At 43.2% G+C, this 12,605-nt stretch overlaps 1 protein-coding gene across 1 annotated transcript in view; it reads right to left on the bottom strand.

Annotated features, from left to right (window-relative positions):
* Positions 1–9,036, bottom strand: part of vstm2la (V-set and transmembrane domain containing 2 like a) — a gene marked incomplete at its 3' end in the record, with an annotated part of 50,548 nt that extends 41,512 nt beyond the window's left edge. Inside the window, exon 1 of the mRNA XM_079183012.1 lies at positions 8,847–9,036. Coding sequence (XP_079039138.1) covers positions 8,847–8,964 — 118 coding nt within the window. The 5' untranslated portion in view covers positions 8,965–9,036. The remainder of the gene's footprint in view (positions 1–8,846) is intronic.
* Between the last annotated feature and the right edge of the window lie 3,569 nt (positions 9,037–12,605).

The raw sequence follows: 12,605 nt of genomic DNA, 5'->3' as shown, positions 1-12,605 counted from the left end.
CCAGGCGTGTTCTCGTTGAGACGCTTGCCACACAGTTTATTTGGATGAAATCACTTGGATCAGTGTCATCTTTGGCAGTCGCTCCTCCTCACAGTGCTCCCGTTGCCTTGTTTCAGGGCTTTCTGAACTTTTCTCTGTGTGCATCCCCATCGCCTCGATCACGGGCGCGGCGGCGTCTGTCGGCGTGTCGACCGTGTTCCCGTGCCGGACTCCTAAAAATAAGTTTCAGCTGGGCAGGATATGGAGACTGTGCCTCGACAATCTATTCCCGAGCTTTTTAATTACATCCCGCACCAGTTTTCCATGTTATAGTCTTGAAGTAAAGTTGCAGTCCCCGGTACATCATTCTGCTTCGCTTCTATGCTCATTGCAGCACTTGCTCTTTTGCTCTATGGTCAAAGAAGCGGAGCATAATCGCTCTCTGAGGTGTCGTGTTATCTCTGAGTTTAGCATCGGACGAGCCGTGCACCCTCAAGGCTGAGGCGAGGTCAGTCACAGCTCCTACCGTTTGTTTTCGACCAAATATCCGTACGTCGTGGCGTCTCGACTGTGATTCCAAGTCTTCGCACTTGCACAGATAGTTTGACGTCTTTAGCGTATCAGAAAGGTGGTTGATCTTTCCAGCGTGGCCGTTCTGTCCTTCATGTCACTCGGCCTTTTCTCCATATTTGTTGTTCCAACAAAGGCGATCCTTTCCAAAAGGTCCTTTATGTTAGTTTCCAGTGGCGTCTGTGTGTTTCTGTCTTAGTTTGTGTAGTTCAGCCAGGACTGTAGCTTCCTGTTGGGAACCATTTCGTCTTTCCTCTGGCATAGGCGCCATTGTTTCACACCACATGCAGAATTTGTGGTTTCTTTATCTCCCTATATCTCACCTTTTTTCGGTCTCTCTTTCATTCATCGTTTTGGAGTTTTTTAGGTGTAGAAACGTGCAGGTATATTTTTCTGCCTGCCTCCTGTGGTATGAAGCTTGTTTAATCAGGTTTTGAGCGAGTTAGTTTTTCAAGGTCTTCTCTCTGTGCCAAAGGAAGTCTGCGGCCAAGGCCTTTTAAGATACTGTGTGCTGGAGCTAGCTGATCTTCAATCCAAAAAAAAATGGAATAATAAAAACACAGATTTTAAAAAGCAAAAACTAGGGCTGGGCAATGTGGAGGAATTCTAATATCACAATATTTTCAACCTCAATGTCATTATTTTGGCGATGTTGCAGAGTTGGTATAAAAGACTTTTTATAAATAATCGCCAGTTGTTAAAGACAGCTGGTGAAGACAGATAATTGAACAGTCTGGTAGGTTCAGGAAATGACATCACTTTACTGTAAACTTGGGCTAGATTAGACCTCTCCCCGGGACTGTGTGGGCGTGTTCGGACTGTGTTGATTGACATCTACCTCACGCCTTCATCACTCTCATTGATACGTTGAGTTCGGCGGCCTCACCTGAACACGGGTTTACTCAAGAGTATAGGTGAAAACTGCTTTCTTTTTGGTGGGTTGTGGAAAGATGGGAGTTTAATTAAACTGCCAAACGATGCAACTTGAATCACATAACTCTACCTTTTATAACTGTTCTCTGCAAAGTCAACAGATGCCCAGATTGCCTTGAAGTAGCCTAAATTGACTTCAGACTTAAGATTACTTACGGTTCCTTTTCTCTCTTTCCGTGTCTCTCTGCCTGTCTGCTGCTGTCTGTAGACAGAGAGAGACATACCGTAATGGAAGGAGGAACGCGTCGGAGCAAACGGGGCAAGGTAGCCGAGGAGAGAGTGACAGGCTGACAGTTTCAAAGCTTGTTTGGCGCTCAGCGGTAGGTAGAGCCAATGCATTTAGGTCCTGACCTCAGTATATACTCCTCACTGAGAAGACAAGTGCTGGAGGGCAGCCTCGGATTAACTACAGACAGGAGAGGAATGATTACTGTAGCTGCGCCGTATCTCCGCGCGGTGCACCTCACCTCGGCTGTCTCAGGACTTAAAAATCAATCTTGAGTGGGTCTCTGGGCTTTGTGTGCATATCCTCTCATGAGCAAAGCATGCTCCAAGTAATAATCCGTGACATTTTCATATTAATGGGTGTTGACTTTGCTGCTCTCCGCCGTTCACTGACGCAATTCAGCAGTGATTCAGATTATATCTTCTGCATGAAGGTGGTTCTATTTCAAGTATTGCCGCATGACTGTGGGAATCATATGGACTTTATTTGGACATGGAAGAAAAAGTTGACCCGGATTCAAAGGGTCGGTCTATGGTATAGAAAGGACATGTGCTTTAATACAGTATTTTGTATGCACAAAATCAATTTCATTTAGATATTCCGGATAAGGTAAAAGCATTCGTTTGCGTGCTTATACTTTGTGTTTATTCTCTAAATTGTCAGAAAATATGGGGAAATGGTCGTCACAGTTTCCAAGAATGGTAAATGGTGAATGGACTGTACTTGTATCGCGCTTTTCTAGTCTTCCGACGACTCAAAGAGCTTTAACGTTACATGTCATCATAATTCACCCATTCACACCCTGATGGCAGGGGCTACCATGCAAGGTGCCACCTGCCCATCAGGACTCTAACTAAGCACACATGGACACGTCGACATGGCCTAGCGGAGCCGGGGATCGAACCGCCGATCCTCTGATTGAAAAAAGACTGAGCCACTGAGCTACAGTCGACAGACTGTGATTTCCCAAGATAATATCTTTTAAGTAATGGTCGACCAATTATCGGCCAAAAAAAAGAGGAAAAGAAAGCACAAAAGAAAAATGGTAGTTACTGGTTGTAACTTCCGCTCTATGAGTATCAGAACTGCAAGGAGAAGAAGTGGGAGTGAGACCAGGCACCTGGACCAGAGCAACAGATGTGACTCATGACCACAAAACACAAACTTACGCTCCGTGACGTCACACATAGGTTTCTGAAGAGCCGTTGTAAAGCTAAAAATGGACAAACAGCAGCAGAGCAGGCAGCTAACACCTAGCGATCTGAGCATCCTGTCAGTCCAAACAGCCACGCCCTCTATTACGCCGAACTTTAAGCCTTAATATAATTTACACAGGTGAGTTATATAAAAAGTCAACAAGGTGTCACTGTCATGAACAAGGATATTAGTTACAGAGACCAAAATAATTTTCTGTACCAGGCTGTAAACAAGTTTATTTCTGTAAAATTCATCATTTTAACATGGAGTTCTATGGGGATTGACGACCTTTAAGGGGGCTAATCCCTAGTGGCCATTCACAGAACTGCAGTTATTTGGCACTTCCGTGTTGGCTTCATTTCTCATTAATGGAGGTTGCCACTTGCTCATAACCATATTATCATAGTTTATAACAATGCAGCACAGCGAAGATTCAGACATGTCATAGACAACACAGACCTGCGTTAGACCCGTTGATACGAGTCTGCAATACATGCAAAGAAGGTGTCAGCATCGTCAACCAATTACCATTAACACATTCTACAACACTCATGGTGGTAAAATGCCAGCAATGACTGATGTCACACACAGTGTTACTTCAAATCTTGTGTGGGAATTTAATTGAGGACTTAAGGCAGATTTACCATTTATCGTATAGCAACAGGCCAAGGAGCAATAACTTCTGCCATTTTCGTGGAAGTTACATCCAGCACGGTAAAGATAGGCTGCTGGTGGCTAACGGTAAAATGTTCCAAAACCAATTATCTCACAAGATGTGATAAAATCACATTTTAACTTGTTATAGTGGGGAAAACACAAGCGTTTATAAGTACATTTTTGGCTTGTTTTTCTTCCTCTTATTATAATTCTGACAGAAATAACAGGTGAAAAAAAATGAAATATTGCTCTTACTTTCTTCATTATTCAGATTTTCTTTAATTTAGCCAAATATTGTTACAAAACAAATGCCATCAATTGTTTATTCAGAGCTACTCTGATCTGTGCCTATATTAGCTGATGTCGATAGCAGTGTACTTGACACATTAATGAAAACTCATTATCAGCACATCCTACTTTGAGTTTTGGTTGTAACAGCTCTTCTATTCTCGCTGCCGTGGCGACGTCTGGAGCCCCACTGTCATGTCAACACGCCGCCGTCAGAACTGAAGTGGCAGCGAGTGGGAGGCGAGGAGCAGACGGGGAACATTTGGCATCTAATCCCGCAGAAGACTCGAGTAAACCCCACAAGCTGCTGCTGAATGTTTGCCAGTGATACTGCATCGGCCACTGTTAAATCTTTAATAGGCCAACAGTGGGGTGATGTCATTGCTTCCTCTGTGCTCCAGTTTGCTTTTGGTGGAAGTGGACCTATTTGGCCTTCACTACACTGCAATGAACTGCTGTAAATGTACAGTGGATTTACAACAGTAGCTTACAGTATTTCATAATTACTGTAACACTTGGTTAAATATTCATCCTTCGCATGTAAATTAACAGTTAATGCCGTCGGTTAACCACAGCATAGTAAAATAACAGTAAATTACTGTTTGCCAGCCATTACTGCTGCCGGTATTTTACTGTTATTTTACGGTGAAATTGTAGAGTGTACATTTATCACACAACACGCACATCATTAGAAAAGGGCATTAAAGACGGGGCTGTGAAGGAGGCTTAACCATCACAGGCTGAGATTGCATCAACCTGGGTTTATCCTCACACATCCATCCGGCATATTCCTCTCAGACACTGAAGGAGCGGCCATGCCTGAGGCCTTTCAAGGTGGTTCCAGCAGCCATAAAGGGTTTTTGTCTTCACTGAATGGTAAATGAGATACCTATTGAATTGGAGAGAATGGTTCAAATCCAATCGAATAATGTGTGTCAGAATGGGGCGGCTTTCTCTGGTGATGGAGGTCAAAACAGGGTAAAGATATAAGACTGGATACCTTTTCGTAAGCCGGTCAGTAGAGCAAAAAAAATCTTTTTTTAAAGTGATTAAAACATTTTTTAAGATCTGGTATCATGAAAAAAAAAAAGTAATATTAAAATGTGTGTGTGTAGCATTTCTCCTGTTGTCTCAGTACAATTGCTTTTCCTTTGTATAGTTTAAGCATGGTATTGGCCTGGCGGCTCGTTTACCCATCACTGATTAATTAACGCGATTGATTGGCTGGAATAATCGCCTCGCTGGATAACCATGGCCCTAATTAGGAGTTAATTGAAAAGCATCAATGACTTAAGCAGCGTCTCAGCAAATGTACACTGGAACGTCGTGAAAATGTCCAAACTGTTTTCCTTTCATTTCTCTCACTTCCTTTTTCTCTTTTTTTCTCCTTCTCTGCTCTAGCTGGTGTAGTAGTGCCAGTGGAGGAAAAAGGAGTATAAATTATGACACCCCCCCCACGGGGCTCACAAACCACCGACACAAGCCAAGCATACAGCATATTCTAAGAAAAGCAAATGGAAGGCATTTGCTCAGTCGACCCCTGTCCTCTTGCTGTTATTTGATATTACTCACTGTGGCCAATGCTGTGAATTTACCTCTGGCTGCCAATCTTTAAAAATAGTGTTCAAATTCATTCCTGCAAATATAGAGGCGTTAAAGGGAGTTTAGGGAGTCCCTAAACATCTCATCACTCCCACCCTGCAGATCATCATACCTGCAATCCAACAATCCCATTAAGACTCCTTTACTTCCATATTATCTGTGTTTCTGAATGTTTTGCTAATTGCCACATTGCGGTAACACTTCATGTTTCAATTAAGTATTGCAGCACATAGATCTGCCCTCCTCCTTTACTTTCATTCTACCCCCGGGACAAAACAACAACAACAAACTAGAAAATTTCGCAAGAAATTTTGACAGTGTGGCTTCTACTGCCCGAAGACGTCGCAATATACATACGCGCCGATGTTACCGGTAGTGTCGTTCAGGTTCGATTGAGATAGCGCTTCTCTCTTTTCTGCATTTTAGATTCATACTCTTGGATTGAATCTTGTATTCGTGATGGACAGTCCACAAATGGCTCCCGTCATTTCTGTACTGGATGGGACTTAATCTGTGACTTCATGAAAACTGTGCTAGCTACCAAAATGTCCATTTGGCTCAATAAAGTTCAGCGTTTTGTCTACGTTTTAAACTTTGAATCATTGTTCTACGTTAAAGTATGGCTACTCAATATGGACCCAAAGTTAAGTGTTTTTTTTGCTCTCTTCACGCCGAAACCCCATTCAAGTGAATGGACACATTTTGCTCCGTTTTTCGGGAGTTTTGGGAAAACCGCTGGGCGAATCTCTTATAAAAGTCATTGCACATGATTCCCGATCAGGCCGCACGTTGTGGTGTACTTTTTAAGCAGGTGTTGGCAACGCTGTGTGAGGAGAAGCACGGATAAACATTATTATTAGAATGATTAAGCCTGCAGGATTACAGTCACTGTGCCACAAAGCCACACTGAATAAACAAGTGTATCTGCACGCACTCATTTCCATAAAAATCCCACACACCCGAGGTAAGAAAATATCTCTCCCCACGAGTGCATTATTCAGCTTGAAAAGATTGTATGGCGTTGTGTTATGGATGCTCCATGCTGCCAAGAGATATTACTGATGGCAAGAAGCCTGGCAACCCTGTGACGGATGTAATAGAGGAACGATGATAGGATATAATAGATGATGAGAATAAAACCAAAGCTACATCATCAGAAACCACCAGAAGCATCCCGCTGGAGTTTCAAGTCTTCTTCAACACCGCATGATGTACATGATTGATTGTACCTTGTGATTGACAGGCCGCTACCACGGAGTTGTCCGGTCTGGGAGTTGTCAAAATTTTCATCTTAGAACTTTAACCCTTTCACAGTGTGTTTTCAGTTCATGACACCTAATTCTAACATTTTGGTCTCCTAAAAATATTATTTAGTGTTGGGTCCACCCTCTCTCATCAATTCTGGTTGCGAAAAAACAAACACGATGTGGGTAGGCAAAAGCCAAGATGGCGACAGCCAAAATGCCAAACTTAAGGCTTCAAAACTGTCGTCCACAAACTAAAGACATCACAGTGACTACGTCCCCTTCTTCTTCTCTTACACAGTCTATTGTTCCATATTGTCAGCCTTGAGCGTCGTCAGTTGCTTCACAACGTGTGTCATGTGTAGGCGCTTCATTTATATGTCACTCGATAAAATACTTCCGCTTGGAAGGGATTGGAAGATTCTCCATGAAGTTAGCGTAGTGAAAAGTACCCCCATGATATATCATTGGAAGCTCAGGGGAGTTTAAGGAATAATTCAACCTTTTGGGAAAAAAAATAGTTGGGTGAGAAGGTCAATGCTCGCTCTCATTTGCCCATTAAAAATGAAGCTAGAGCCAGGAAGACGTTTAGACTGGGAGCTAGCGATGTCCCGAGTCAATTCTAAAGGGTCGGGACAAGGGCTGACCCGGTCAGGTTTAATAAATCGGCATTGGCTAAAATAAAGCTTCTCCCGATAGCTGATTGTGTCACTTCAATTTCAGAAGCTTGTCAAATGTTTTTGAATCAGGACCTTCAGCGCTTGTTTAAATATCGTGTAAATAAAGTGTGCCAGATTAAGCAGGCTACGTTATTTCAACATGTCAGATACATCTTCAAACAGCTTTTAGGTAAACGTAACTATCGGATCGTACATCGAGATCCATTATAAATTATAAGCCCTATCGGAACATGTGAATTGGGGGAACTAAAGATATAATGCAATTTGGCAATAAAGCAAATTTTTTTCATTCCGTCTTTTTTTCGTCAAAAAGCTGAAAGGTTTCGGAGCTCTGCTTTCAAACACAACTCCAACACGATGGTACCCAACCAGACAATTGCATCAAGTGTCTCAATCAAAGGGAATGGGGGGATCTGATCCGTGTTGTGACATGGCTTTCAGATTTCATGTGATTGAGGTGTATTTTGAGGTGCAGACGTTTCTCAGCTTAGTGTGTGGGGGTGCACACCGAGTCGTGGGTGTTGGAGGTCTCAGGTTAAGCTGCCGGGGAGCGTCTGATGATAAGAGCACATTTGCAGAAGTAACAAAGGAAGGGATCTATACTGTGAGAGTCAGAGTATCGACGAGGAACTCTCAACCGCCTGACTGTTTTTACTTTTCAACCCACGCAGACATCACACACACATCTGCCGAGCTGGCAGCCTGACACCCGAGGAGACGACCAAGTCGAAACCAAAGTTACCGAAAACAAACCATGACCCTCTGTGTGTGTGTGTGTGTGTGTGTGTGTGTGTGTGTGTGTGTGTGTGTGTGTGTGTGTCTGTGATGTAACAAAGTGTAAGGCCATTTAGGGGAAGATCATGGTGAGGAGGATTAGAAGTAGATCTGAGGAAGATGCTGCTCAGTATAGATTTCATGGCATCAAAGAGAGAATATTGACTTCACATCTATCAGCTGACATCACCTCTGCTCCATCTGGATGAATCACACACTGAGGGGGGGGGGGGGGTTGCAGCTCTCAACAGAAAGCAAAGAAATCCTGTCAGGCTCACCATGCATCACCACCAATTACATCAAAGACCTAACACTCATTAGAGCGTCCTTCCAATACACGGTCTGGGCATCGAACACTCCAGACCTCGTTGGTGCTCATAAGATGGACAGACGTGCACTGACTGAATGACAGCTCCATCTATTCATTGTACAGGTGAACTCTTTTTTTTAATTTATTTTTTTTAATGCCCGACAGCAAGGAACCACAAGCTCTTTACAATCAAAGAAAAACACACAGTGGAATCAGTTGGCATGCTATGATCAGCATCAGCCCGCGCGCCGCTCTTTGTTTAATTCCTGCGTGCGGGCAGATGGCATCACCTGTGCCGTCCTCTCTACCCACACACACAGCACCTTCTGAAGTCTCCTCGTGGGGGGGGGGAATGAGAGGGATCCGAAAGCGGACGTCACACCTACCGTTCCCAGAGATGTGGTTCTCCACCTCGCCGTGTCCAGCTTGCCTCGTGGAGACACTAAGTTGCATGTAGAGTCCCATGTAATGTAAACTCCCCAGCAGCACTCTGAACGCTCCCATGTCTCTTCTGTTGTAGCTGCGCTCCTTCCACCTCTCATGCACGTCGAAAAAAAAAAAAAGATTGCTTTTTTTCTTCTTCTTTTCTTTGTTTTTTTTGTTATGTTTTTATTTATTTATTTATTTTTAATCCAGGTGACTTGTTCTGGTGAGGAAGGACGTGAGATACCTGTGAAGAATTAAGGAGCAGAAGAAGCCGCTACAGCCGCTCGGTGTGCCAGCAGACCGACTGACGCTCTGCTTCCGCTCAGTCGGCTCTACATGGGGCGGAGGGACTTTCTACCCAAATGGGAGGTACCGCGGCTTGCAGCGGGGAATGTCAGTTATGAGAGGAGGGATATTAGAAACACGTTCAGCGACCGTAAACTTCACGACGTTTCTTTTTTTTAATAATGAGAATGCGCTTTATGAAAGGACGGTAGACTTCTAAAATATTCAAAGCCCATTATTATTATTATTATTATTTTATTATCATTATTATTAATACAATAATTCACGGATAAACATTAGAGCATTAGAGCGCACCAACATTAGATCAAGTGTTTTGCTGCAAAAAGTCTTCGTCCCATAGTGTCATGTATCTTCTCTGAATATTTCATTAATTAATTGATTATGACATATTTTTGTATACATACACTCATAAAAAAAAGTAAAATGTCAGAAAGCAGAGAACACTTCTTTTACTCCTGGTAGTGTCCCGAAGGATTGAATTGACCTGTTCCTACTTTTGTTTTTTCTGAAAGGCGAAGAAAAATAATAATAGTGAAAGCGTAGTGATGAAGACTTGAAACTAGAGATTGAGACCATAAACTCATTATTTACAATGTTTCAAATGTACAAAGTCTCTGAGGGAATAAATCAAGCGAGAAGTAGAGTCATTTTCTCATAGACTTCTATACAACCAGACTTCTTTTACTAACCGGAGGAGTCGCCCCCTGCTGGTCAGAAGAGAGAAGTTTTAAGACACTTCCGCATCAGCTTCACTTGGCAGAACCAGAGGTTGGCGCCTGGTTTAGCAATGTACATGCTACGTTCTTAAGCTGTAGTGTGTGGGTGAAGCATTAAGTTGTTAAAAGCTCGCTCTCCTCCCAGCAAAGAAGTCTCCTGTAGCTGAGGGAAGTGAGGCGGAGCTACGGCCAAAATGCCAAACTCTAGGCTTCAAAACGTCAGTCCTCAAACCAACGGATGACATCATGGTGACTGCGTCCACTTCTTTCCCTCTATGGGATTGATAGCAGCAGATTGAGTTATATTTGCTCAATGTATTTAAATTAACATGAGATATTTACACAGCTGCCAAAAGAACAAAAGATAACTACTCTGTTCTCCGACGTGGAAATTCTGGTTTAACTATGTACACACAGGTAGTAGGTGTACACAGAGGTATTAAGAGTACACAGAAGTATTACGAGAACTGGAATAAAGTCCCTGGTTTGGACCTGCAAACCGCCTCCTGTAGCGCTGCTGCGTCGCTGTCCATGGTGCTGAAATGCAGCCTCAGTGTCGCTCACATATTGAACACTAGAGGATAGAATTTCCTGTCTCAAGCTGCACTATGATATGGGCCATTGGACTTGATGGGATAGTATGTAAGTGCTTGTATAATCGTCATTGATCTTAAGCACCTTTTCAGGGCAGCATAGCCAGACGAGATTCTGTCCACCTTGTTAGGCAAGATTATATACTGTGTTCCAACTAAGAGCAAGAAGCAGAAGTTTCAAAATTGTGGTGCCTTGGGACTATGAATAGACATAAATAACTTGTAAATAACACATAGGACATTAAATCAGAGAGTATTTTGTTTTGTCTAAATAGATTGGGGTTGTATACGATATGTTGGTGGTATTTGTAGTAGAATCTTAACATTTCTTTGGGGTTGAGTTGCATTATAGTACATTTGTTACAGAGCAAAGGTAAGATGTGTTTTACAATATGTATTTGTTTGTGTGTGAGTAATGACATCAGTTACATCAGCGTTACAATCAAGGTCAGAAAGATGATACGACATGTTTCTTTTTGAATATTTAAATTGCGTCTTTAACTGCAAGCTGTCCAGATGCAACAGCGGCAAACCATTTTAGATTGTAATGTATCTTGAGGGCTTTCCGTCCGTTAACACCAGTATTTCCTCCATCTTTGAACTATAGTTACTTGTGGACACATGAACAGACAATCGCAAGTAGAACACACCTACCTGCCCGATTCCCCTGAAATCTCTTGATGGAGGCACGTTTCACCTCACTGGGTCTCTCTGCTTTGAAGAGCAAACCCGGCTCGTAACCTAACTTTTCGGATTTCTAACAGAGACACGGACCTGGCTGTAACCCATTGCTAAATGTCAACACGCTGATTGGATTACCTGATTCCAATTACCCTCTTTAATAAAAGCCATTAACCCAGACGTTCATGAGCTTCTTTTTTCTTTTTACCAATCCAAGACATCCATAAAAAGGATGAAGAAGAAAATTGCACGCTGTTTATACAACTTTACATAATAGTGAACAACACAAAGGGTGGAAAAAGGGGGGTTGGTATGCTTGATACTTGGTTTCTGTTGTGCGCTGTGATGCCTTCACGACCTCTGGGGTGTCATTAGGTCCCGTTTGCTGGGGAGTGTTTCTTTGTAATATTTTGCTATGCCCCAATAAAACCCACGGGGGCAAATGATTGTGCTTTCGTAGTGTCCAGTGACGTGTCAGTTGGACTGCGGCAACAATCAACAGCTTTGATTTGAGCCCCTGAGTTTGAGCGATGACAGCTTTACGTGTGTGAGCTTCTATAACTGTGCGGCCGCAAGGCAGGGTTCTTAATCTTAAATCAGCTTCAGCTCGAACCACTGCTACGATCTACTACCCGAGCATGTTCGGTGCCAAATATGTCATCGCAAAGTCTTTAGCGCAGACACGTGTCACAGACAGTGATCTCACCTAATGGTGGACACGGACGGGTGCCATCTTTCCCCTCTTATCATGCTGCTTTTTGTCTGTTCTGTTGTGGGATACCTCAGTGAGTGACTTCCTGAGCTTCTCCTCACTCTTTTTTTTGTATTTGCCATCAGGTCTTCTGGCCAGCTCAAAGTGCTTAGTCATACCAGCACAATTTCAATCATTTAATTTCCATCAGCAATCAACTTTGACCAATTGCCGACTGACTCCACAGTGTTGACCTTTTCAGGGAAGGCAGAATTTGGGAGGAATGAAGGAAGCACCACGGTGACTTTTAAGTCGCAATGGCCCCCTGGTTTTATTTTCCCACCCTTTATCAATCCCTGCACTGACTCTCAATAACAGAATACCTTCTCCTCTCAGTCCCTACTAACAGAGAGGAGCCCCAAAAGCACAGCGGTGCACAGTGTTTGCACTCAGTCATTCGGAAAATACAATTATTCTCCTTCCCCTCGGCTGTGAAATTGCTGTACAACCGCTGTTAAACACGCTGCAGTCATAATCACTGATAAGAGATGCATGGGGCCGGGTCTGCTCCGCCAATACAATATGCAAACGATACCCCGCCGTTCTACCCATCTCGTTACTGAGCGATATTAGAGTTCCTAAAGACACTTAGGAAAGGCAATAGATGTGGCAGCTGTCAGTGAACGGCCCCCACCTTCCCTCCCGACACTGCGGCTTCCTGCCAGGATCGTG

This window comes from Pholis gunnellus (assembly GCF_910591455.1).
Source record: "Pholis gunnellus genome assembly, chromosome: 2".
Lineage (NCBI taxonomy): Eukaryota > Metazoa > Chordata > Actinopteri > Perciformes > Pholidae > Pholis > Pholis gunnellus.
Note: the sequence above shows the minus strand (reverse complement) of the source record. Positions and strands in the feature narration are given on the sequence as shown.